Below are 26,232 nucleotides of genomic sequence, written 5' to 3' on the forward strand. Positions count from 1 at the left end.
CCTGCTTCAAACCATAGTGGGGGGAGGTTGAAGCCATTTTAGGGGGAGGCAGGGCAGAGTACTCCAGGGCTGTTGTTTTAAGTTTAGCCAGGTATGGTGGCCCCACCAGGACATAACAGTTTGATCCTTGCCACCTCCTCCTTTCTACCTCTGCCAGAGATGCTGACACACCTGTGGAGTGAGCATTTGAGGGTATCTGGAGGCTGCCGTGGGAGGGCCTAGGTGCAAACAAAGCCAACAAGTTCACCCTGGAGCCCGGTTCTCCCCACCATGATACTGCCCAGGGCGGTCCACGTTGCCCAGGAGGGTGTCCACATTGATACCGAGCTGCCTTTATTTCCTTCTTTTTCAACCTAGGACCTGGCTCTAGGATCGTGGGGGCAAGCGCCAGGGGTGAGGGGCAGTGTCTCTGTGAGATGCGGAACTCCCCCTCCCACCGTACACATCCTCTCTTCTCTGACACTAGACAGCTCCCCACAAACCCTGCAGTGGGGACACCTAGTGAGAGAGGGTCACTCAATCACAACCTGGAGTGAAATACATACTCCGAATTTTCACTCCTTCTCTCATCTCACGCGCATTCGGTCAGATTCACACAGCCCGCGTACAGACTCATCACACAAATGCACTCATCGGCACACACCCAGACCAGGTATACATGCCCTGTAAAAGCCGGTACTCTCACGCACATTTCAGATATCACTTGGCTATATCCACACACATGCACACAGGCCATAAGTATACACGTGTGGCAAAATTACATCCATATATATAGCTACTTCCCAAGCAGGCCCTGCTTTTTCTGGAGGCCCATGAAAGGAAAAGGGCCACCTACCACCTGCTGCCAAGGGTGCAAGGTCAGAGCATTGAGACGGAAGGCTGGAGACAAGGGGGATCTAAAGAGATATTTTCTCTACATTTGGCAGCCTACACCCACCTCCTATCCCAACATGCCTTGGCCTTGGCCCCAGAAATAGGGAGGGGGCTTTATGAAGAGTAACCGGGGAGCTGAGAGAGCAAACCTCAGAGACCACCAAGTCAGAGCTAGAGAGATGAATGAGGATTGCTGCCCCAGACTCAAACTGCAGACAGCACAGGTGCCAGCACATCAGGGGCCAGTGAAATCAGGAGGTCTGGGAGTGCCTCTGAGGAGGAGCTGGGAATCCAGGAGACTGCCCGACAGGAGGGCACTGCCCCACAGTGCAGCAGCTCAGTGTGCAGGGTCACCAGGCTGCCCGTGAGCCCCCAGGAAGAGGGCCCCCCCCCAAGAAATCAGTACCTGGCACTAAGGTAGGGGAGATGGAGGGACACTGGGAAATGACCAGAAATCCAGACATACCACATAGGCACCAGTTCGGGGGCTGGCACCCAAACCTCACCACCTGGTGTGCTCAGGACAGCAAGATCAAAGATGACCGCCCCCCTCCGCCGTCCCAACCCCTCAGAATCAAATCTCAGCACAACCCCCCAGTCAGAAATCCAGGCAGGCAGAGCAATGGAATGTGGTAGAAAGTTTACTCCCTTCCCCAACTTTAGGGCAGTGCCTCCCCCCACTAAATTAACAAATTGAGCTCAGATGAAAACCCAATCTGCCCGATACCCTAAGAAATGCCCCGGCTTCACACACCAGCTGATCCAAGAAGTAGTTCTGGCCCAGCAAGGCCATCCTGGCTCCCTCTCTTCAGAAGCCATTATTGCCCCAGGAGACCCCCTAGGAAGAAGCTGCAGGGAGAGGAGGGTGAATTGGCTGACCCTTCGCTGTCCTCTTACCCTGTAGGACAGGCCTCCCCACCCCTGATACATCCGTGTCTAATTATAAATAAGTCAACCAAACACAATTGTCTAGGGTTTGTTTTGTTTTGTTCTGTTTTGTTAAAAAAAAAAAAAAAAAAGACAAGACATCATGGCCAACTGGTAGGTCCCTCCATCTCCTTCCATCCAGTCAAGCCAGAAAATGCCCAGGGGTAGGGAAGTATAGGGGAGTGAGGTGCAGGGAAAGGAGGTGTGGGGAGGGAAGCAGAGCCACTCGCTGTGAGCCACCGAAGGATGGAGTCATCCTTGTGACCTCATGGCTGACCACAAATGGAAGGAAGCAGGACCCCAGGCAAGTCCCTCACCCCGCAGCATGCCGGTCCCCTTCTCCATCAGGCACACGCAGTCCGATCACGCATTCTTTCCCCTGACCCTGACTGCACAGAGATGGGCCTCACTGCCCCAGCCCTCTGTCCTGAAGGCCTACCTCTGACCCTCTTCCCTCCCTCATAGCAGGGTCTCAATTGCCAGGCAACCAAGCAGATGGCACAACACCCAACCCAAAGGTAGGTCCTCTGCAGGTCCTTCCCCCTGGAGGGACCTGGGGAAGAAAGCAAGAGAGAAGCTTGGCAAGCCTTATCTTTGGGAGTGGGTCTGGTCTTCTGACCACTGAGCCATCTGCTACCCTACACCTTCTCTGTGGCCTCCATTCTCTGACTAGACTGAGAGGTCAAGGTACATGTCTACTTTCCTCCTCTGATTATGGGAATGGGACTTCTCTTCTCCCACAGATTTGTGTTCATCTTAGGAGGTGGCCCCACATTTCCAAATCAGAAAAAGTCAGAATAAGAGACCCCAGGGCTGAAAACTAGAGTTGGCATGTAATATGTAGTCAATAAATGTTTTTAGATGGCTGAATGAACAAATGAATGAATGAATGAATGAATCCAGGATCAATTTGGAAACATACTAGGGCTCCCCATTGCCACTCTCAGACCTCTCAGGCTATCTAAGCCCAAAGAGGACACCTCCAGGCTCCAGCTCACCCCAAGAGCACACCTATGCTCATAAAAACACACACACACACAAACACACACCCCAAGGGAAACTTCTTGGCCAGAGGCAGAGCTAGGACTCAGTCCCAGGCTCCAGGGCAGCTCTGCAGCCTCTAGGGAAAGGGGGAGCAGGGAGCACTGAGCCCCCTGCCTGCTGGTAGGGCTCACTCTCGGAAGCTGTCAGCCAGCTGGTGGCAGTCCAGCTCCCCCTTCGGCTCCAGGCCCCCCGGAAGCTTCACCCCCGTCTTCCGGTCCACACACCAGCACTTGCCGCGCTGCCCATCCAGGGCCGGGTGGCACTGCCAAGACAAGGGCATGAGAGGTCAGTTCCCAGGCAGCAGGCCCCACTCCCAGCCCCCAAGTCAGACAGTTGCTCCAAGATGGCCTCTGAGGGCGGAGGCTCTTTTATGAGCACAAGTTCTCTGAACTCAACGGAATAGAGAGAATTTGGCCAAGAAGAAAGGGTCCAGAGAGTTTTAAAAAGGCAGGAGCTTTTAAAGAAAGTTCTATAGTCTCCTGGAGGGGAGACTGGATCCATAGGAATTACAGGTGCAGCTGGATTTGAAAGGCTAAGGTTCAGGTTGGAGATGTTTCGAATGTGTTCTAATTGGGTTGGGATTTTAAGGATGGGATTATGGTCGTGAAGTTAAGGTAGCATCAGGATAAGAGTTGCAGTTGAATTGGGATTTCTGACTAAAACTTGAGTTGGGTGAAGCTTAGAGTCCAAGTCAGAAATAGAATCAAGATAGAGGTCAAGGTGAGAACATTTAAAGCAGTGAGGCTAACGTTTGGGTCAGGATTGAACCAGGAGGAGGGAGAGCAGTGGGCAAAGGTGTATTTTAGAATCAGGATTAGAGTTGGAGTAAAGTCAGAACTGGTCCAGGGATAAAGGGTCAAGTGTCAGAACTTTCAGCAGGATAAAAATTAAGGGGAAAAACCCATAGAACTGTTCAACACAAAGAGTGAACCCTAATGTAAACTATGGATTTTAGTTAATAATAATGTACCAATATCAGTTCCTCAATTGTAACACACGTACCACACTAATAATGCAAGATGCTAAGAGGGAAAACAGGGTGGGGGACTAGATAAGAACTCTGTACCTCCTGCTCAATTTTTCTGTAAACTTAAAACTGCTCTAACAAATGACATCTATTATTATTATTTTTTTAATTAGAGGGAAAAGTTTTTTAAATTTGAGACAAAAATAAAATTCGTGTTGGGATAAAGGTTGTAGGTAGGTCTGGCATTGTTTTGGGGTGCCCTCCATGGTCCTCCACTCCTTGCTTACCACTCACAACCTGCTCCAGGATGGGATGTGCAGACTCAGGCAGCTTTTCTCTCCCAGCCTAGGCCTCTGTTGGCTGAATGACAACCCACTTTGTGGGTCTGTCTAAAGAGCATGAAGTGTGAGAATGTGTGTGCCTGTGCCCACAACGAGCTGGAGAAGAAGATCCAGGCCATGGCTCCCCAGGCCACACCCAGCAGGAGGCACCCCAGTGCCCTGCCAAGATATGCCACTCTTCCAAGTGGGTCCAATTCTGACCAGCCAGACATGGGACTGGAGCAGGCCAACCTTCTTGAATATCCCAGCTTCCTGGGGGCGTGTCAGAGGAACCCTAAGTTCCAAGGGTATGAAGGAGCACAGAGATTTCTATATGCATGTCTTTTCTCCTGTCTGTATCAGATCTGGCTTCACCTCCATCCTGGTTCTACCCCCAAGTGGTTTGGCTGCTCATCTTGAGGGAAGGGGCAGGCTGAGTTTCCTCCTGAATCTCTCATGACTCAGCCTCTCCATTCTCAGGTGAGACCTCAGACATTCCATGACAAAGGATAACTAATCATAAGAAGGGAGTTGGGTGCATGACAGAATGCTGCGGGGCAGAGGTTGGCGGGAATGCTAGGTCTATATCACAGATAGTGAATCAAGAGGCAATGGAAATAAGTCCTGGATGGGGAGGCAGGATAATTGGTCTGCCATTAACTCATTCTGTGACTTTAGGCCTCCATCTCCTCATTTCCAAAATGAGTGAGGCAAGCAAAATGAGCTGAGGTTCTAAGGCTGGAGGAGGGCTTGGGGAGGGTCCTAGGGGTTAAGTGTGGGTTGGGGAGCCTCCCCCTTGCTGAGACCTCCATCCTGGACAACCTTGTGGAGAGGCCAGAAATGCCTCTGGAGCGGAGGCCAGGGCCAAGCAGAAGGGAGATGGAGACCCACCTGCTTGGGGTGGAAGTTGCCATTGCGGTCACAGTTGGGGATGGGGATGATGTAGAGGTCCTCGTGGGTGCGGCTCTGTGAGGCGGCCAGCCTCTCCAAGGCCCGGTGCAGCTCGCTCTGGCAGGAGCCCTGGGGCTGGAGGAGAGGGAAGATGAAACTGCTCAGCAGAAGAGAGAGAGGGAAAGGAGAACCAGGGTCGGGGGTCAGATCAGGACTGAGGCCCTGTAGAGAGAGCCAAGGCCTGGAGGCTGGGCAGGGCTCAGTGAGGCGAAGGGCATGGCTTGGGTTCAGGGGACACTGGTGGGAAGAGCAGAGAGACATTAAAGAGAGTCTCTTGAGCCAAAGAGCTTCTAAAAAGAAGAGAGCTGTAAAGTGAAGGGACCTTGTGGGGACTGGGGCTGTGGATACCCATGGAGAAGGACTGGAAGGGGGTAATTCCGAAGCAGGGGAATGGATAAAATCAAACGATCAACCCAGGCTCTGAGCTATCAGAACCACCAGGAGAAAGGTCATTAGCCAGACCCTGGGGCAGGGTCCCAAGGCCCCCTGCTATGGCCAGCATTAACCTTTGAGAAAGTCTGGGGTGGAGAATCTAAGAGAAGGGCCATGAAACATCTGGAGGCTTGGGACAACCGCCATTAACCAACGAGCTCAGAAGTATTTCAGTATTTAACAATCACTTCAGCTGTACCAATGTATAGAACTGATGAGCAGAAATGGAATTTCAAAGAAAGAAATGAGGACTCTCTGTGTCCCGGTGACGCATATTAGGTGCAACTTGTACACAGTAGGCATCCAAGAATGTTTTCTGAATGAATGTCTTGATCTGGTGGTGGTGGCAGTGGTGGTGTGCTTGCCTGTGCACAGGTGCATTTGAGGTCAGAGGTCCTTACCATAGGCCGTGTTTCCTCCCGGGGCACCCCGATAACCTTCATCTTGCCCCCACTGGTGCTCCGGTCTCGAATTTTGGCAAAGTGCTTCTGCAGGCACCTGCGGTCATGGGCGCTGCAGGGGCTGAAGCTGTTATTGGGGTGGTCACCTTCGTCCTTGTCTGCAATCAGGCCAAGATGGGGAGAGGTCAGCACCAGGAAAGGACAGGGCAGCATACCAACCCAGCCTCCCACCTACTTTCTGCTTCTCGGACATTCTCCAGCCTAGCACTAGGGAAGAGCAGGGGGTCCAGGGGCAGGAAGAAAAGAAAGAAACACCCTGGTTTCCTGCCCACTCCCCTGGATCTCCTCAGGCGAATATTCCTCTCAAAGTCCTTGACTTGTCCCTCACCCCACCCAGTCCAGCTCTCAGATGAGTCACCAGCTGCAGTTGCCCAGACAGCAGGAGGGTCCCCTGGGCCCTGTAGGGAGGTCTGAGGCAGGCAGGGGGTCCCCCTACCGGATCTTACCTCCCTCTATGCAGCTCCTCTTACCATCCCCTCTCCCTCTGCTCTCTCTTTCTGTCTCCTTTCCTGCTCTTTTCAGCAGCTGGCTGAGCCAGCCAGGGGATCCCTAGGGCTGTCAGCTCTGTTGACCCTCTTCCAAATGGCCAAAATCAAAGTTTCCATGAGTGATGAGAAAATTGGCCCAAAAGGCTCTCCCCATTAGCTGGATGGGAGAGAAGCAAGAGTAAATGTGTATGCCTGCATGTGAAACTCGTGTGTGTGTGTGTGTGTGTGTGTGTGCGCGCGCGCGCGCACGCGTGCGTACATGCGCACACACATGTGTAATGCTGTGTGGCCCCAGAGCCAAGAGAATACCCTCTGCATCCCTTCAGTCTCCCACCCTTAGACTTCAGACCTCATCTAAAGTCCGTTTGTTGCCCAGAGCCACTGGGCGCTGGGAATCTAGAGATTGGGCTGGTGAGGCCGGACCTCCACCCGCTCCATGGGACCTCATGAAGACTTTATTTGAACTCAAGAAAAACCCAGTCCAGAAGTCCCAGGACTGTAACTGCTGCTCCTCCCTCTAGGCAGCCAAAACCAGAATACAGGGCTGAGCTGGAGAAAGAGGTTGTGAGACCTCTCCACAGATCAGAGCCACCTCTGAAATGCTCAGGCTTGGCAGCTCACTGCCTGCCTGAGAGCAAAGCCCCTGCCAGCATTCCAGATGTTGGCAGCCAGACAGAAGGTTACATCTGGTTTGCGTCAGGATTTTTTTTCCCGAGGAGTTAGCAGGTTCCTCTATGCATGGCAGCAGTCCCAGAGCTGCCTCTGGGTCAAATGGTATTTTTCCGCCTAGCCAAAGTGAGTTGGGGGATTAGTTCTCTTTTTATTCTCCTAGTTCTGGGGTTTTGAAGAAAAGTATGTGGATAAAGGGAAACTAGGCAAGGAAGAACTGAGACCCTCAGAAAGTCTCTGTCAAGATTCCACACCAAAGGTTATTTATAAAACTGAGTCACCGAGAATGGGAAGAAGGCTTTGTCACGAGTGGAGGGCTGGCTTAGAAAGAGGAACCAAAGGAAAGGAATAAATGGAGCAGAAAGATGTACTCCATCCTTTTGCATATTTAACATCCCAAGGAGATTAGTCTGGAAGGGCCTCTTGACCTAGAGATGACATCAAATTCTTGAAGGTCGTTCAAGGAGAAGACATTGCAACAAGACCTCGCAGCTGATAGGGGCGGCAAAAGAAGGGGCAGATATATTTCAGAAGACCAGGATTGTGTCGAGGGGGTCCTCGGTCAAGAGCCAGAGAAAAGATCTGGGATCCAGACTCTTCTCTGAAGACTGTCCCAAGGAGTCTTTCTGGCCAAAAGAATCCAGGCTGGCCAGTGACCACACCTCCATGTCCATGTTGCACAAAACCATGAGATTTGCAGATGGGGTCAAAGTGTTTCAGAGGTGTAGCCTGGAGCTGGGGAATGGAGAGAACGAGGAAATGGAAGACCTACAAGAATTAGAGCCAGACCATGCAACGAGAGAGGCTGAGCTGAGATGTAAACAAAGGCACCACCGCTTTGCCTGGGAAAGGCTGGAAGGGATCACAAGGACTTGTTCGCCACAGCCCACAACACCAACTTGAGGGGCGCCCTTCGAACCTGGCAAGGTTTTGTTGTCTTTCCTTTGAGTTTCTTTTCTTTTCATGACCATAAAGGAAAGCACCGCTTTGCACAGTGACACTTATTCCTCTTGGTAAATGAGCAGAATGTTCTTAGGTTTGAGGAGTAAGGAAGAGTTTTCTAAATGAATGGGGCATCCTCAGAAGGTCGAGAGCCAGTGCCCTAGAGGCGTGGAGCTTCTCAGTGGTTGAGGCCTCAAAAGTCTAGAGAGATCTGGAGTAGAAGTTCAACTGCAACCAGGCTTTCCATTGTTGAGTTTCTATGAGTCTAAGTTCCAAATGACTAATGCTCTGGAGATTATGGATATTTAGAATGTTTATGCCTTAACTTAGGAGGTGCCATTAAGGAGCACAACTGGGTCTGCTCACTGAAACCTGGGGCTACATGGAGCCTGGAATCATAGCTTATGCTCTTGTGTTGGTAGGGCCCCATGTCACATAGAGGAGGCTATCTGGGGAAGCTGAGTAGGCAGCATGCCTGGCTTCCCCCTTCATGGTTTTCCTGCTGCCCAGCACTCTCATGCCTAGAACACGCCAAGACATGGAGAGTAGCCTTCTACTTACTTTCATGGGGACACAGGTCCACAGAATATATCCATATCTGCCCACTCAGACACAGACAAGCTCAGACTCAAGAATCACAGACATATGCAAGCAGTCACGTGTTCAGACACACACTCATCCACGCGTGCATACCCACATGCACTCAGGCACTCTGACCCGGCCCTGGGCCGAGACACAGACCTAGGGCAGGGCACTCTGTTTGTACCCTGGCTTGTTGATTTTCCATTTAATCTGTAACTTTTCCTTGCCCAGCCTTGCTTACCAGCAGACTGAGGACCCGCCCCACAATCCACCCCTCGGCACTAGCTTTGGAAGGGTGAGGGTTGTAGCCTTGGGTCTCTGGAAAATGTTAACCTTCCCATCTCCAAAACTGGCTAAATACTTGCTACTTCTTTCTGTTCGTGCAGGATGGTGCCCTCTGGAAAACCCCACTCCTGGTGGGTTCCCCTGTGACGGGGAGCTGGAGTCAGATGTAGCCCCCTGAAAAGGTCTGACCTCTTGAATTCCAAAAGGTTTGTTTGGGAGGTGGGGCTTCCAAGGCAGGCTAGGTGATCTCCTCTTGCCCCGCTTGGAGCTAAGCCAATGACGTGCAGCCACAAGAGAAAACTTGGTCTTTGCTCCAGCAACAGAGGAAGGGAAGGCATCCAGAGAAAGAAGAGGTTTCACAGCTTTGGTACCACTGGCTGCCAAATTCATGGTCAAAGCTAGATTTCTTCTTTCTTGCTGTCGGATTTCATCCCCATGATTTCTCCTCAACTCCAGCCCCTGCCCTATTCAAGACAGCCAAGGTGACGCTGTGAGATGGCTGGGCTCAGCCACCCAGACGCAGAAGTTTCAGGCATGACCTGAAAGGGTCACCCACCTGTCCTAAAAGAAAGGCCTTTTCTCTCTTCCCCCTGGACTCTGGCTGGAAAAGCCAAGACCACCATGCCGGGTACTGGGCCCTTTCTTTGAGTTCTGGCTCTCACTGTGTGACATGCTGCTGGCCTCAAGAGTCAGATAGAAAGACAGGTGGCCTGTTCTTCCCATGTTTACAGCAGCAAAAGTCACCAAAGTCCACCCTACCCCTCTCAACTCCTCTGAACGTCTCCCCAGCTTTGCTCGCTTGCCCTCCCATCCCCCAAAGTCTCAACATCAAAGGAGGATTTAAGCTTCCACTGAATCCACTCAGCTTCTTCCTCATCACCACCCTCATCATCGCTCCAATTTATTGAGTTCTTACTCTATGCCAGACATCCCGACCCTGTGAGGCAGGTCCCAGTGTCATCCCCTTTTTACAAATGAGGAAATGAAGTAGGCTGGGTGGAGGGGAAGGAGGAGAGACTTATCTCTGCAGCTCCTGCATCTTTAAACAGAAAGATTCCTGATACCCGAGGCACCAATAACTCTGGCTTTGCCAATACTAAAGAAAAAATGTTAAGCAGCCATGCTCCTCCCTTCCCCCTCCCCCAAGACACAGAATTTCTGGGAAGGCGCTGTTCCCAAGACATGACTGGATTCCCAGTACTGAAGTAGGGGGGACAATATTTGCTGCGTTGACTAAAAATTAACCCAGCCTACATGTTCCCTAACCCTGTCCCAGAGGGACCGAGAGCTGAGTTTCGGAACTCCCCAATCCAAACACTGATCCCACTGTCCACTCCCCCAGATTCCATGAGTCGAGGGTCAGTGCACTTATGCAGAACTGTGGACATCTGACGCACATGTCCCACCCCACCTCCATCTCTGGTGCCTTAGTGGTATTCATCCACAACATTGTCTGGCTCGGAAAGCTGGGACAGGAAGGCGGGTGGGGGGGTGGGGTTATTAGAGATGGAAGGAGGAGACCTGCCCCTGGGGCAAATAGTAGGCAGCTGGACCATACCAGTTCAAGGGAAGGGGGATACCAAGAGGCTGCCCTCCCCCAGTCACCTGCTGAAGCTCAGCCCCAAGACAAAAAAGCAGAAAGAAGATCCTGATGCCCCTGTCAAACAAGAGGCTTAGGTTCCCCAAGCCTTGGGACCTAGGAGGGACAGCGGCCTATTGACGGTGGAAGGCTAACGAGAATAGCAGGGATAGGGGCCAAGCCCTGGACATTTTCTTACCAACGACCTTGCAGAGTCTCTGCACAATTCTAGGGGGCACTTTTCACATGGTACGATGTGGCCTAGGCCGTGGCAAGGGGTACTTCTGTGATAACTTGGGGGTAAGCGGGCATGGAACAGCTTGCCAAGTAGGTACCTGGCGCCTAGTTTCCCCAGGGTTCCCCAGACTTCCCCTTTCCCTTTCCAGATAGCTGCATGCTCTGCATGAATGGTGGACAAGGCAAGGAAGGAGCGGGGAGGAACATCAGAGACCTGGGCCCTGTCATCCAAAGGGGACCTAAAGCCGCCTTTAATGGCTGGTTTGCATGATATCCACAGGACAATCACAAAATGTTCAGGCCATGCCCCCCCCAAAAAAAAAAAACTCCTAAGGAAACAGATTTTTCTCCACTACAGGATGGGGTGTTCTTACTCAGCCAAGGAAAAATGGGTGCCCAGGACCCTCTGAGGGCTCTTCTGCCCCATGTTCAAGTTCATAGGAGAGGAAGAGGCTACCAGCCATCCTAATCTGGTGCCAGATACCCACTGGCCAGTGGAGGAGGGAGATACAAAGGGAATGTGGTCTTGTCATACCCAGGGAGACTAAGGGCTCAGCCCTCACACCCAGTCTGGTCTGGTACCAGTACTCCTCCTCTCCCACTGGCACTGGCCTCTCTGCCCCCAGCATCAGTGTCTTACTCCTCCAGGAACCCCCCCTTCCCAGATGTGCTGGGTGCCAGGCTGGCATTTCTCCTAGAATGTTTTCTGCTGACCCATCTCTCACTGCCCAGGGGCAGGAAGGGCAGAGAGGCCCTGGGCCCAGACCCCTGGGGTCCACCTCCTTCCTGTTTTCCCTGCATCCTGCTCTCCTCCCGCTAACAAGCTGCAGAAAATTGAGGAAGTGGAGCGGTCTGGGACTCAGGGCAGGAAGCTTGGGGCCAGAGTCCCAGCATCCGGACTGCAACAATGGAAGCTTCAAGCACCAGGAAAAGAGACAGACACAGACAGAGGCACAGGGAGAGCAAAACAGAGTCAGAGAGCGAACAAGAAACAGAAGCAGAGATACAGAAAGGCAGGCAGAGAGATTCCAAAAGTAACAGAAGACAGGAACAAAGACAGAAAGAGAAAAGGTGGCACACAGAGAGAAAGAGCAACAGAAAGAGACTGGGATGAAAGTGAGAGAAGCAGGGCAAGAGAAACAGAAAAAGAGAATGAGAGATAGAGAAAGAAACTGATAATGGGCAGAAAACATTGAGGAAAGGAGAACTCAAGAATGTTGCTGGCGAAACTAGAGGTTGAAGGGCGCAGCAGGCAAGAACAAAGAATAAGAGAAAGAAGGAAAGAGACTGAGAAAGATTCTGAGGAACTGAGAGGCTCACTGAGAAATGAAAAAAGAAAAAGTATAAGAATGAGTTTAGGGCAAAGGGCCTTCGAAGCCTGTCTCTCCCACCCCCCTCTTCTCTACTCCCTTTCCACACCAGTTAGGTTTCTGCAGCTCCGGGCTCGGAGCCAAAACTTACTTCCTTCTGCCACCTCAAATGGCACCTGCCAAGAGAAAGGAGAGGGCTGCCTGTGTACCAGGGCAGGAGAAGGTGCCCAGGCCTGGCAGAGTGACCCCTGTCTTCCCAATACCTCTCAGAGAGCTAGGTGAGCTGGCTTGGGGCTTTGGGGAAGGGCAACTCTGATGCCCCTCATCACCGAAGCCCCTTGACTTTGCATGTCCCACTCCACCTACCACAATGTCGAAAGTCCAAGCCCTGACTTCTCAGACCCCTGGGGTTTCACCGGTGGCCAGGGCGAGGGGAGGTCCCTGGATCAGGAACAGAAAGCCCTCCCCCACCCCCACTATCACCACCACCCCGTCCTCCAGTTATCCAGCTCGCTTGCAGGCTGCGGGCTGGGCCAGGTCATTTAATTTTCTACTCTTGCACCAGCAGCCAAGACTACTCTTCCCAAAGAGGCACCTTTGGCAGGTCTGACATGGAGTGATGGGACAGAGTCCTCCTTGATGGTGGCAACAGGCTGCTGGGATGGGGGTGGGGAGTCCTCGATAACAGTTTCTTTGCTTGAGCCTGTCCCATGCCAGTAGGGCCCTGCCACGTACCTGCCTTCTCCTCAACTCACAGGGGCTTTTCAAGGGCCTTCCAGGCTAGCCCGATTGGGGAAGGGGCTTCTGGGAGGGGAGCACACCAGGGAGGGCGTGCAAGGGCAGAGGCACCTTACCAGAGGGCTGCAGGCTTTCCTGGATGGCCTCGATCTCCGCCAGCTCCATGCACACGCCTTGCCCATGCATCAGCGTATGCAGGGGCTTCTCCACCCCCCGGGGCGGGTAGCAGCGCAGGCCTGAACCGCAGCGGGGGGTATACACCCCGCAGGGCATCCCCTTGCCCAGGGCGCAAGTGGCGCAACAGCCGCAGCCCGGCTCCCGCACCAGCTCCTCGCAGCCCACGGGGGGGCGGCAGCGCGCCAGCTTCTCCTCGGAGCAGGGCGGGCAGTGGATGGCTTCGTCGCCCAGGCTCGGCCCGGGCCCGGCGGCCAGCAGCAGCGCTGCCACGAGGCAGAGGGGCAGCATGATCCGGCGAGAACCCGGCGCGGGCGCGGACGCAGGCGGGGAGCGCGGGCGCGCGGGCTGGCAGCAAGGGGCACACAGAGGCAGCTCTCGGCGCGCCTGGTGGACCCGACCCGGAGAGCGCGGGGAGACGGGGCGGCCCCGCTGGAGGACAGGGACGGAACCACAGAAGTTAGCAAGCAGGCTGGAGGGGAGCGAGCCTGGCAGCCGAGGCGCTGCGCCGCATCCTCGGCCGGGCTCAGGCGGTGGGTGGCGAGAGGGCAGGGGGCTGAGCGGCTGCCCGGGACCAGCTCCCCCGGACTTTATACAGGCCCCTAGCCACACCCCCAGCGCCTTCCCAGAGGTGGGGGAGCGGGTTGGGGTGGGGGAGGGCGAGGGGGAGAGGGAGACGCAGCCGTTAGGGGGAGGGGGCGCTGTCCTGAGTCGCCACCGCAGCTACAACATCTGAAAGTCCTTTTCTGCCCAAGAAGGAAGCGGCGCAGTTTGGAAGCCCTGATAGGCGCCGAGAGCTCCTCTGAACCAGAGCCCGGGAGGGGAGAGAAGGGAGAGGGGAAGCGAAGGGGCTGTTCCTTGGTCCCCTTCCCCGACCTTGGAGGATTCTTTCCGGACCCACCAAGTCGGCCCACAGTTCCCCCCACTGAGAGGCCGACCTCCAAGCCCGTACTCCCGGCTGCACGGCTTCAATCTCCCTAGCCAGTCCTTTCCACCCCGCCCCAGTGCTTCCAATCTCAGCCGCTGGAGATCAAGTCGGGTGAGGTGGGGGAAGGGGTACAGGCACCCAACAAGGGGCCCAGGAGGGCCTAATGGCCCTAAGACGTTAGTAGGCTCTCTTCACTCTTGCCGCTTCCAACCTCCCTCCTCCCGTCTCCCCGGGGCTCCTGGGAGTCCTGGTCCAATCCGCCTTCCCCAGGATAGAATCACCAAACTCCCTGGGAGGAAAGTGCCCAGCCTCTCTTCCTTCTCCCTGGATGTTTGCTTTTACTGCCCAGACCCACTCCCAGGGGGAGATTGACTAGAGAGCTTGCCACCCGCAGTGTGCAAATTATGCATTGCACAACTCCAGGGGGCACCATTTCTCTGTGGTCACTGGAGATTTGTATAGCTGTTGTGATGGTTTTCCAGCAGATGACAGTCAAAGATTTTGAGGAAGGGATGCCTTTAACTAATTCACTCATAGTGCTGTCTGGGGTTGGCTAGACCCTCTGTGAGATCTTGTTGGTGCCTGTATCCCCCACACCTGCCTCAATCTTGCTGATTGGGACCAGCCCTAGGGTAACATTTGAAGCAGGGACCTATCTCCTAGGTTCTCTCCCAGATCCCCCTAATACTCACCAATCCTCCCCCACAAAGGCTTCTGCTCTCCTGGAACTGGCCTCAAAGTGAGGGCGCCTGTCCAGGCATAAATGGTGACCCTCTGTAGATTTTTTTGGCTTGGCCTAGAAAGCCGTAGGGCAGCTAAACTGAAGTGCAGATCAGACGCCCTCTTTCTGCTTCCTCTCCCAGAACAGGGGTCTTTCAGTCTCACAGGGATGGGGCCCTCTCCCGCTTTCTGCAAGTGTAGACTGTCCAGGTGATAGGAGGAAGAGAGGAGTGGGAGGCTGGACCTGCAGGGACAGAACCAAAAGTTACAAACTGACGGCACCTACTGGCAACAATCAAGACTGCAGAAGGGCTGGAGAGTTATGGCCAGGGACAAGATTCTAGGATTCTCTCCATGTCATCTCGCAGACAAACTGGAGTCTCTCCTGCCCCATCTGCCTTGGAGAAACAGATCCAGGTTCCTCAAATCCCTGAGGGAAGCCCAGTCTGTCCCAGAAAACTACCCTAAGCCCTCTCTCCACTCCTCCATGATACTGGACCCAGTTCTGCCAACAACTTAATGTGTGAACTTCGATGCCACCCCCTAACTGTTAAATGGAGGTGGACCTTCTCCACCTGTCCTACATCTTAAGCTCTTGTGAGAATAAAATGGGACCAGGGAGGATGGTTCTGATCCCAATGTCACACTTGTCCCCTAGAGAGCAAACCTGGGAGGGATAACGGTGCTGGATCATGGAAGAAGGAAGGCAGGAGAGGCTGGACTGAAGCCAAGAGAAATGCCAGGGGATGAAGTGTGAGCGCAGGTGAGCATGGAAAACCTGGAAAGGTTTCCAGGCAAGTCAGATGCTCACACCTCTATCCCAGCAACACCCCCCAATCCATCCTCTGATGCCCCTCATCACTTCGGGTAATTCCAAGGAGCCAGGAGAATGGACACAAGGAGACCTTCCAAGCACCTCGTCACCATTCACACAACACACGTTTACTGCACATTTATTGTGTGCAGGCTTCATGCTACCTACAGGGGTTACAGAGATGGCTGAGACCACTCTCTGCCCCCAGGGAGCTCACTGCTTAGAGAGGAGAGGTAGGCATATAAATAAATAAGTCTAAGAGGTGTGCAGGTGCCCTGGGAATATTTATATGGGGCATAGTGGGTACCCAGAGGCAGAAGTGGTCAGTCAGTTCTACATCCAAGACATGGAAAGACCTCATGGAGGAGGTAAACCTTGAACCAATGTTACATGGTCTTCCATGTTACCATCAGGCTGACTTAGATTCTAATCCCAGTTTTGCCACTGGACTCACTGGGTACTTGAAACAAGTTTCTTAAGCTCTCTGAGCTTCACGGTCCTTACTTGGAAAATGGGGACTTTGCAATAAGAAAGAAGAGTCAGGAGTAGATAGAGGGAGAGAGAGAGATCTCTGCAAAGTGCCCAGCACACAGTAGGTACCAAGTGTTTGCTCCCTCCTAATTCTCCCTCCTGGAAACTAACTTCCCCACATGGCTTGAGATCCCCTGGTAGCAGGACCTATGTCTCCCCCACTGGACTGGAAATTCCTGGAAGACTGGGTTTAGTGTCCCCCCGAGGCCTGCTAGTGCCTGGGAGAGGCTGTATATATAAAAGGGAAAGAGATTTGGAGTCAGAGGACCTGGGTTCAAGTTGCAAATGCTGGACATGGTTCTAAGTGCTTCACTCGTATGCACTTCACAATAACCTCATGAAGTAGGTGCTATCATTATCCCCTTTTTAAGATAGGGAAATTGAGGCACAGAGGGGTATGTAACTTACTCGAGGTCACACACAAGTAAGTGGAAGAACAGAGATGTGAACCTAGGCAGTCTGGCTCCAGAGTCGGTATGATTAACCCCTATGTTTTCTTGCCTACTGAAACAGCAGTCATAAGCATTCTAGACAAATGCCAAGGACAAAAGACTGTGGTACAGAGTGCAAGCTGGGTGCAGGGGATCAGAGCAGATACTGCATTGACGTGGGACTGGGTCCCAGACCTCCCCATAACTTTGGCTTCCCAGCCCCTTCCTGGCTTCCCTGGACTGTCCATTGAGTAGGGAGCTCAGCTTCTCTCCATGTCAGCTGGTGTCCAGGCCCCATGTACAGCATCCTCCACGATCATCCCAGGTGTATGAGCTGAGCAATGGCACAGCAGTATGACTTCTTCCTTACCCAGCAGGGCCCCACACTTGAAGAGACCAGATAAAGAGAATAAGGATCTCCATAGAGACCCCACAATACAGCGGTCTGGTCCAGAGAACGGAGCCTGAGTCCCTCCCTTAGGATGTGCAGCTCCAGAAGTGAACACCCTGGCAAGGAAAGGGGTGTGGAGAAGAGAGTCCATTTGCAGTTGGGCTGGCCAGGATCCAGTTTCAAATCTCCAGTCCATCCATCTCTGCTTCTTTCCAGCTTTGTGGCCACTTCCCCTTCCTCAGCTTCAGTTTTACCATTTGTAAAATGGGGGAGGGGAACTCACTGAATTGTGAAGCCCCTTCCAGCTCAGGCAGTTTAGGAATTTAGAACCTCTGGAGTCCTTCGCCATGGTCCTAGGCCCAATAATGGCATGGCTCCCAACCTTCCAGAGTTGGCACTGTTCCCAGGCTGATTGGCACCAACAGAATCTCTTTCTCATTGCCCAAAGGAGATGCGGCAACAAGGAGGAGGAGACAGCCAAGTGAACGATGTTGGGCCCTGTGAGAGCTCTGTTATCACCCAGAGAGGTGATGAGGCTCATTCAAGGTAACACAGCTGGTAAGTAATTGAGCCAAGACTTAAGCCAAATATATGGACATAGCACCCTGTGCCATGCTGCTTATGCTGCCAGAGCATCACCAGTGAGCTGTGGGCTGCGGGCCCAACATCATTCACCTCCAGATATACACCCAACAGAAATGTGAGTGTGAGTATTCCAAAAACATGTATAAGAGTGTTCATAGCAGCACTATTCAGCCAAACATTGGGATTACTAGTAGAATAAATAAATCTATAGTTGTATAAACTATTGCTACATCCAGCAACATAGATGAATCACATACTGAACAGATTACTGCTGTATGATTCTATTGATATAAAATTGAAAAACAGGCAAAAACTAATCTACGTTTTAGAAATCAGGATAGAAGTTACTTTTGGGGAGAAGGGTAGGAGTAGTTACTGGAAGGGGTCTTCTGGGGTACAGGTAGAGTTTATTATTTAGCTACATAATGTATTCAGTATGTGAAAATTCATTGAGCAGCTAAATATTTCTTCTCTGTATGTTACACTCTAATTTTTTTTAAGAAAAAGCTTTTTGTTTGTTTATTCTTTAAAAAAGAGTGCTGGCTCTCAAGTCAGCCTACCTGGACTGGATTCCTGGCAGTAGGTTTAGGACAAGTTAGTATACCTCTCTGTACCGTCTTTCATTGAAGTGACTATTGTATAGTATGGCTATAATCACTAAATGCCTGAATCTAAGTGAAATGCTTACAGTGGTGCCTACTACGTATTAAGAGCCCAATGAGTGTTAGTTATTAGCCATGACCAGCCAAGTGAGATTAAGAGCCTAGAGCCAAAATGCCTGCACTGAATTCTGGATTTGCCATTTACTAGCTCTGTGATTTTGGCCAAGTGACATCCTCTCTCTTATCCTTAAATGCCCTGTTGTAACAGAGGGATAATGCCAGCCCAGCCTGATAGAGCTTTGCAAGAAACTACAGAGACAATGTGTATAAAGCAGTCAGCACAGTGTCTGGCACAGAGCAAGACTCAATCCATGTTAGCCATTATGATTACTGATCACCATGGTAACCCTATAAATCTATTTTTTCAGATGGGGCTCCAGGTAGTGAAAAGACTGGCTTCGGGTCACAAGCAACTAAGTGTGATTTATTTATTTATTTATTTATTTATTTATTTATTTATTTATTTAGGCAAGGCAACCCTTGGTTGACCTCACAGATTGCAAAGACCTTGTCAGTTTACAATCCCCCCCTTTTTTTTTTTTACGCCCACAACATGTGGTCTTCTTAGGTGGTCTCCCATCCAAGTACTAACCAGGCCCGACCCTGCTTAGCGTCTGAGATCAGACGGAATCGGGCTTATTCAGGGTGGCATGGCTATAGACAACTAAATGTGATTTAAACCCATTCATGGGATGATACAGAGCCTGCGCCCAGGCCCCAACTGGTACCCACACTGTACCTAAGAGGCATCACAGTCTTGGAGAATTTTGCCCAAACCCAGACAACACCTCTTCCTCCTGCCAGGCTGCCCTGTCAGCATTCTGTGTGCCCAGAAGCTGTTGTGCCTTCCTTGCCTGCCCAGCTCCTGCACCAATCTGATAGTTCTGGTGCCCTCAGTCATGCTGCTGGGATGCAGCCCAGAGCCCAGTGCCCTAGCTGTGAGAAGGGAGGGTCTCAGCGAGAAGCCACAATGCCCACCAGGCTTTTCATGCCAGGGGCCTCTTGAGCTGCTGTCTGTGATTGTACTTGTCCTGAGATGTGGGGGCAGTCCTAAAGATGGCTGAAGAGGGCTGAGAGGGCCCAGAAATAAGGCCCATCCCACCTGGAGCCCCTAATCCACAAAGCCTCCTTCCTCCTCTCTCCCGAAGCCTGGATTCCTCCCATTCTCACTCCCTCAGCTTTCAACTTTTCCAGAGGCTTAATGTTTGGAGCCAGTAATCCTCAAGATCTATGCAGTCTGCTCCTCATCCCCACCCAGTCATGATGATCTAAAGAGCAGCAGAAGCTGGGCCCCAAGCCAGGGAAAGTCAGACAGCCCGCAATGGAGAAGAGCTTTGCCTTGAGGTTAGGGTGCACAGGCTATGGGGCAGAGCTCTTGCAGTCAGAACCAGGGGTTCAAATCCCAGCTCTGCCCTGATTAGCTGTACACTGTGGGCTTGTGTCTTCACCATATGGACCTCAGTTTCTTCATCTGTAAAATGGAGATGCCAGTCCCTACTTCACTCTGTAGGGCTAAAGAGGATCAAATGAGGCCATATAAGTGAAAGGACATATATCCCAGAAAGTAGGTTACAAATTAGTGGCATCATTATTATAACCTTTTTTGAATCTAAGATTCTATGATGTTTTGAGGTGGAAGGCTAGAGAGAAGGAAAAAGGGTAAAGGGGAGGCCAAGAGAGGGAGAGACTGAAAAATGGAATATGACAGAGAGATAGAAAGGCAGAGAAAATGGATAGATGTGATCAAATGAAGAACTTGGAGAGATGGGAGAAATTTAGAGACAGATATGAAACCAGAGTTCCCAGTCCAGACTCCCCCCCTTCATTCATTCATTCATTCATGCTTGCTTTCTTTAGAAGAAGGAATGAGGCATTAGCTGCCAAGCTGGACCAAGTCTCGGAGCCTGAATCTATCTACTAGGTCTGCTCTCAGCATTATCCAAGGGCCCTCTGAGGATGATGGACTGGAGGATGGGTCTCTGCAGCTCCAAGTATCCTCTTCCTCAGATCAGACCCTTGGGTTCACAAGCAGCTAGCTACCAGGCAGGCCAGTCCCCTCTCCTACTCCTACTGAGACTCTCACTAAGGAATGAGAGATCTCCCCCATGCTCTGTCAGATCACACTGACGTTCAGCCTCTACTCAGGCTCTCCTCACTAGCAAACAAGTAAACAAGTATAGAGTGAGAGAAGGAAGGACCTAGAGTCCAAAGAGATGAGATTGCCAGGGGAACATACGGATGCATGTAGAGGCCCACAACACCCCACTCCATCCTACTTCTCTCTTTCTGGCCCCCATCCTAATGCTTCCTGCAATTCTGACGCTAATTCTGATGTGTGGGTTTTCTAACTCCATCAAGTAATTTTCCAACACCGGCTGAGTGTCCTACGATGTAACTCAATTCTGACTCTATCTACCTGGAGTTAGGATCAGATCCCACAGGTTAAGTAAGTGTTTGGTCCTACAGAGGCCAATCACAAGTTCAGATTGTCAGCTGGGCTTCTGACAGATCCGCTATAGATCAGAAGTTCCAATGACCCCCTCCTTGGGCTCAATTAATTTGCTAGAGTAGCTCACAGAACTCCAAGAAACATTTTACTTACTAGATTACAGGTTCATTATAAAAGGATATAACTCAAGAACAGCCATGTGAAGAGTGGCGCAGGGCAAAGTATGAAGAAAGGGCACAGATCTTCCATGCCCTCTCCCAGCACCTCCACCTGTTCACCAACCCAGAAGCTCGCTGAACCTGTCCTTTTAGGGTTTTATGGGGCCTTAGTACATAGCCCCTCTCCCCTCCCGGAAGGTCTTCTGTGAATAAGGCCAAAAGTTTCAACCCTCTAATCACTTGATTGGTTCCCTTGGCAACCAGCTCTCCTCCTTAAGTTACCTAGGGGCTTTCCAAAAGTCACCTTATTAACATAACAAAAGACACCTTTATTGCTTTTACCACTTAGGAAATTCCAAGGGTTTTAGGAGCTCTTTGCCAGGAACTGGAGGAAGACCAAATACGTTTCTTATTATAAATCACAATATCACACCTCCCAAGGACCTTATCTGGGATTTCTGCCAATTGCAGACCTGGGGAGAAAGCGACAAGTCCAGGTGACCCTATTCCCCAGCACATTAGGAGACATAACTTGCTTTCTCACTCTATCTCCCAGGCTGGCTTGCTGCCCTGTTGCAGTGACCAGCAGTTACACCTCTCTCTGTGCCTCAATTTCCCCATCTGTACAATGAGGAGGTTGAACCTAATGATCTAAGAGCCAGCCTAGTTCTAATCTTCTCTCTTCTGTGGTGATCTAACCCTACTCCCAATCCACCTTCTGGTTGTGCCTGCCCTGCTGGGCCCCCTGAATGTCAGGTAAATGCCAGTCTCGATAAGAAATTTCAGGGACTTTGGGACCCTCTGGCATGGCAGTGGAGTGAGGTAGGGGAACAGAAGTAAGACTGAGGAGTTGGAATGAGACAGAAAGCCCTCCTCTCCCCACTTGCATCTCTACTACATGCCTCCTCCGCTCCAACAGGAAGAACAATGAGAGGCTCCTGGCTTTCTTGGTGAGAAGGGGCTTATAGGGAGCCCAGGCCCCAGACCAGCCCCACCTTTGTGAGGAGCAGTCAGACCAGAGGTGAGGGGTGGATAGTGTGTGGTTGGTGGGAGGTGACTGGTAAGTAAATGTTGGGTGGATGAATGGGCAAATGGTGGAGCTGATGACATATGATGGCATTCTTTGGGTAGGAGGGTGGTTGAAAGTCCTCCTCTGAACCAGAGATCTGGGGTAAAGGTGGTGATAGAGGTCACAAACTAAGAACCCAGATTCCTCCTGGGGCAATTTCTTTGTTTATACTCTAATAGGGCCTGGAACCCAATAGTCAATTAATGATTCTATGGGTGACGCAATTAATGTCCCACATCCAAGACCATCTTAGATTTCCCTAAGTGATCTCAAGGCCATTAGGGCTCCTGACTCGGCCCCATTGCCTTCTCTTATAAGAGTCCTCCACCCCCACATACACACCCCCACTTCTGTGGTTCACATCCACCCCTCCGGCCTCTCCTTCCAGGTGCAGTGGGACCTCCTGGTCCCCCTGGCTGCCAGGGGTTTTCAGAATCTCCAGGGCCTCAGGGCTGGCCATGAAGACTCCAGGACCACCCTGGATACCTAGAGACTGGGAATGATGGACTCCCAGGAACCCTGAGGACACCAGGCCTTAGACCCTAGGGCTACCCTGTCCCTCCAAGGCTGCCAGGCCCAGACAGGCTCCCATGGAGCTCAGGCACCAGTGTGGCCCTCTGGGTGAGAGTCTCCTCCAGGCCAGCCAAGCCAGCCAGGTCCACAGGTGAGAAAAGGGTACTCGACCTAGCCCCCTGAACTCCTCAACATCCTCTTAACACCCTTCTTTCTGGTACTACTCATTTGTCACTGAGCTTTTTTGCCATTCTTTCTCTAGTCCTATTGCCACAACTACAATATGAGTTACTGTGCCTTTCTTTTCTCTTCTTCTCTTTATTTCTTCACTCCCTCCCTCCTTTTCTTTACCCACCCCCCATCCTTTCCTACAAAAAAAAAATGATATTCATATGTAAGACACTGTGTTCCGCACATCCCTGTGTGGTCTTAGACTAGCACATAATAGATGCTCAATAATGTGTGTTGGTTCACTGACCCTCTACCCCACCTCCCCTGGTATCTCTCGTTCCTTGGGGGTCTTCCTCCGGGGCTGGAGAACTCACCTCATCCTGTGTCCTCTTCCCTTTTCCATCCCAATACAGGGTCACAAAGGGAGAGAGAGGCTCCATGGGTGCCTCAGGTTTGTCCTAGAGGCTTGGAGGCCTCCTGGAGCCCAGGTCCATCTGGAAAGGTGATCTGTGCTCAGATGGATCTCCTGAGAGACTAGGCCAGAGCACCACCCCACTTCATGACTGCTCTCCCCTCTTTGTCTTCTACCTTCTCTTCCTCCCTGAAGCAACATCCTCAAATAGCCTCTCAAATATCACCTTCCACCATTAAAGATTAATTCCCTTGGCTTTGAGGAGGTAGTGTGTGTAATAGAACATCAATAGACTGGGAATTGTGTCATCTTGGATACGTCACCTCTTATATGTCAGTGAAGCTTGTGAAAATATCTTTCTTTTCTCTGGATAAATGATTCCAGATGCCTCCCTCATCCTCTCTTCTCTCATCTGCTTGCTCAAAATTTAAGTCATTGCAATATGCTGCCATTTACCTCATGCCTTCATCTGCTCCACCTCTCTCAAACTGCCCTGGCATGAGTGGTTGCTCTCCTCCCACCTCCATACTTCCTCCAGTACCAACATCACCACCCCCAACGTACACCTTCTGCCTCCAGGTAGCCCCAAGTAAGAGAAGTAGGAATCTACAGAGACACGCTATGACTGCCCTGTCTCTGCTTTCAGAGAGCAGACTTTACCTGGTTTCTACCTTTCTGCTGAGCTCAGGTGAGTCACGTGGATGTAGAAACACCTGACCCCTCTGCATCCCCATCTAACCCCATCCTTAGAAGTGATCTGGGAAGAGCAGAACATCTGAGAGAAAGGTAGGAGAAAAGGGACATTGCTTGGGCTGCTGATTCCCTACCCACACTTCCCAGGTAGGAACAGGGTTCATTCACCCTAGCGGAGACTTCTCCTCTTCCCCCTTTTACCTCATGGGAATGCAGCCTTATTCAAGAAAAGTCTCCAAAGACTCTTGCAGCTGACCCCTTCGGCCCCTTTTGGGTTTTCATTTCTGTAGCTCCCTCACTGGGTCTTGGAGTTCAAGGTACAGATGCTGAAGGACAGCCCCAGTGTTCCCAAAAGCGGGCTACCAAGGTCAGCATTGGGTACTGAGCCTTCCACTGAATCCCCAGAAGACGGAGTGAACTGCTGATACAGTGGGTCCCAGCTTCCAACAGGACTCAAGCAGAGGCATGTGTGCACCATTCCCTTAACTTAGGGGTTTGATTTTGCCAGGTTATCCCTCCGGAGTCCGCAGACTCCTGCACAAGAGGGTCTGCTCCTGGGTATGCTGCCCCCATGTGGATAATGATAGTACTGATCGTACCATTCACGGAGAGCCTCCTGGGGAGTGGGCGTCGTACTAGATGCTGAGGGTTGCAAAAGTGCAGGCAAATCTCTGCCTTCAGAAGATCTTGCGGTTTGAAGAAGAAGACCTGCAGGTCAACATACCATGATCAATGCTATGTAATAGAGGGAATTCACTAAATGTCAAGAAAACAGAGAGGAATCCCCAGTGGTTAGGGAGAACTTCAAAGGAAAGTGCCATTGGATCCGAGGCTTAAAAGATAAGTAGAAATTTCCAGTCTTAAGGAAATTACCTAATCCTTCCAAGTCTGGAATGATTTTTCATTTTAAAGGACCGTTATAAAGATTAAGGGGGAAATGACATAAAGTGATTAGTATAATGTTTAGTATGTAATTGGCACTCAAGTTTTTATATACATATACACATATATGTGTGTATATATGTACATATAAATATATATAAATATATATATATATAAAGGGTAAAGGATAATGACATGAGAAAACTGAGGCTCAGGGTGATTTCTGACTTCAAAGTCCTTATGACTCCATAGTTCTGCATCCAAGTTTTTGAGCAGAGACTCACAGGATCAGGCTAAACTGCAGGGGAGATTTAAAGCTGGGTTCTCGAAAATAGGGCTAGAGCTGCTTTTTAAATTCCTGTTGCCTCATCCCCAGATGGATCTTACAGGATACTGCAGGCTGGGATGAGCTACAGGGTGGAGGCAAGGGTAGCAGAGGCTGGACTGCTATCTTTGGGAAAGCATGCTCACCCACCCCTACCACCTTGGGCCTCTGTGTTCCAGGAGGTAGAAGGCACCATGACTGATCTCTGTCAGGGTCATTCTCTGTCCTGGGGAAGTTGCAGAGAGTGACATACCATCCCTGGATAGACAGAAGCTACTGGATGGGCTTCCTTCAATCGCTCTGAGAACTGGTAGTCCTGTGCATTGCGGTTGCCTTTCTGATCAACACATGTAGTGAGCAGAGTGAAGCTGAAAACACTCAGGAACTACTGGACGCCAGGAGACCAGGAAACAGGAACCAGAGCACTGCCAAAGCTCCATTCCTTTGGCTTTCTCAATCACCCTAGCCTGTGTGCTCCTTCTATCCTTGACTTCTTGTCACATCACACCCTCTTCTCACTGGCCCTTCCTGGAGCTTTGCCAGCAGAGTGAGCTTTAAATATGCTCGGGTGATTTGACAATCGGTTGACCTTCTGGTTCTCTAGGAAGAGAAAAAATAATTAAATCCTCAAATTGTCATGCCAGCCTAAGGAAATTTCCTGCTTCCTGATTTTGATACTGTTAGCCTACTCTTCTAAACATCTTACATTTATCTCGTGTAATCCTCACACAACTCTGAGGTAGTACTATCATTTTTATTTCCCTTTTTTAGCAGAAGAAACGAAAGCACCTAGAAGCTGCCTCCATCAAGATCACACAACTGGCAAGTCGTCAAGCAGAGACTGAAACTCAGGAAATGATTGGAAGGAGGTGGCTCAGTAGAATCAGTAGTTACGCAAATAGTGCAGTTATTTTTTCTAGCATCTTTTAAGGACATGTTTTGGTCATTTTAACATTGTAGATTGACGAAGAAAGAAGAAATCTACTCATTTTTACATCAGAGTCATAAAAAAAAAAAACTTTGGTTTTTGGCATTTCTTTGTCAAATCTGAACAGCTGTTCTGGACCGCAGAGTTCAGGGAACTTAACACAGAGGAGAGCAAAAGTCACAAGCAGGGCATCCTACTGGCAGTCTGAGCAAAAAATTTCAGCCCTAGAATGGGCCCCTAAACCATTCTCAGCTCCTGAGGCAGTAACTATAAATTACTCTTTCTTTGACCAGTTGCAGCCGCTCTCCTGGGGATTTTGAATGCTGCTATTTTGCGTGGCCTCCCTACACACTTCTATTAAATGAAAACCCAAACCACAACTGTAGCGCTTTTGTTTCTTTGAAAATAAATGACTGGCAGGGGGGGTTTAGCTGACACCAAAACCAGTGTTCTTTTAATCAAATAGCCAGACTGCCTGTACAGAAAGCCCGAGCTCAGTTTCTTCAGGAAAATGGAGCTAAGATTCGTTCTTCTAGCTTAAAAACCTCGGGACGGAGGGCAGCTTTTAGATTTCAGGAGTCTAAAATAAGT

At 50.9% G+C, this 26,232-nt stretch overlaps 1 protein-coding gene, 1 long non-coding RNA gene and 1 pseudogene across 3 annotated transcripts; 1 reads left to right on the forward strand and 2 right to left on the reverse strand.

The window, feature by feature from the left end:
* Window positions 1-1,865: 1,865 nt before the first annotated feature.
* On the reverse strand, window positions 1,866-13,539 carry IGFBP4 (insulin like growth factor binding protein 4). Its single transcript, XM_039873566.1, has 4 exons — window positions 12,922-13,539; window positions 5,916-6,073; window positions 5,023-5,157; window positions 1,866-3,106 (listed from the first exon to the last, which is right to left on the reverse strand). Exons 1-4 carry the CDS (start codon window positions 13,268-13,270, stop codon window positions 2,972-2,974), a joined length of 777 nt encoding a protein of 258 aa, XP_039729500.1. The 5' UTR covers window positions 13,271-13,539; the 3' UTR covers window positions 1,866-2,971.
* LOC120611166 (uncharacterized) lies at window positions 11,451-26,016 on the forward strand. 2 transcript variants are annotated; one of them, XR_005655085.1, is made up of 4 exons: window positions 11,451-12,345; window positions 15,286-15,390; window positions 17,243-17,352; window positions 25,485-26,016. It is a non-coding gene; the product is annotated as an uncharacterized LOC120611166 (long non-coding RNA). The 2 variants fall into 2 exon arrangements; XR_005655086.1 differs by having other exon boundaries at window positions 25,488-26,016.
* LOC120611380 (uncharacterized) lies at window positions 18,585-18,703 on the reverse strand (annotated as a pseudogene).
* Window positions 26,017-26,232: the final 216 nt, after the last annotated feature.

This window comes from Pteropus medius, unplaced genomic scaffold, assembly GCF_902729225.1.
Source record: "Pteropus medius unplaced genomic scaffold, Ma_sr-lr_union100, whole genome shotgun sequence".
In the NCBI taxonomy this organism is placed as follows: Eukaryota; Metazoa; Chordata; class Mammalia; order Chiroptera; family Pteropodidae; genus Pteropus; species Pteropus medius.

Bases quoted from the DNA above. Each gene is read 5' to 3' on its own strand.
- IGFBP4 (XM_039873566.1), bottom strand. From the start codon at position 13,270: ATGCTGCCCCTCTGCCTCGTGGCAGCGCTGCTGCTGGCCGCCGGGCCC. The intron at 6,074-12,921 runs GTAAGGTGCCTC...GCCTGATTGCAG, and splicing joins GGAAAGCCTGCAGCCCTCTG to ACAAGGACGAAGGTGACCAC. The intron at 3,107-5,022 runs GTGGGTCTCCAT...TTGTCTTGGCAG, and splicing joins GCAACTTCCACCCCAAGCAG to TGCCACCCGGCCCTGGATGG.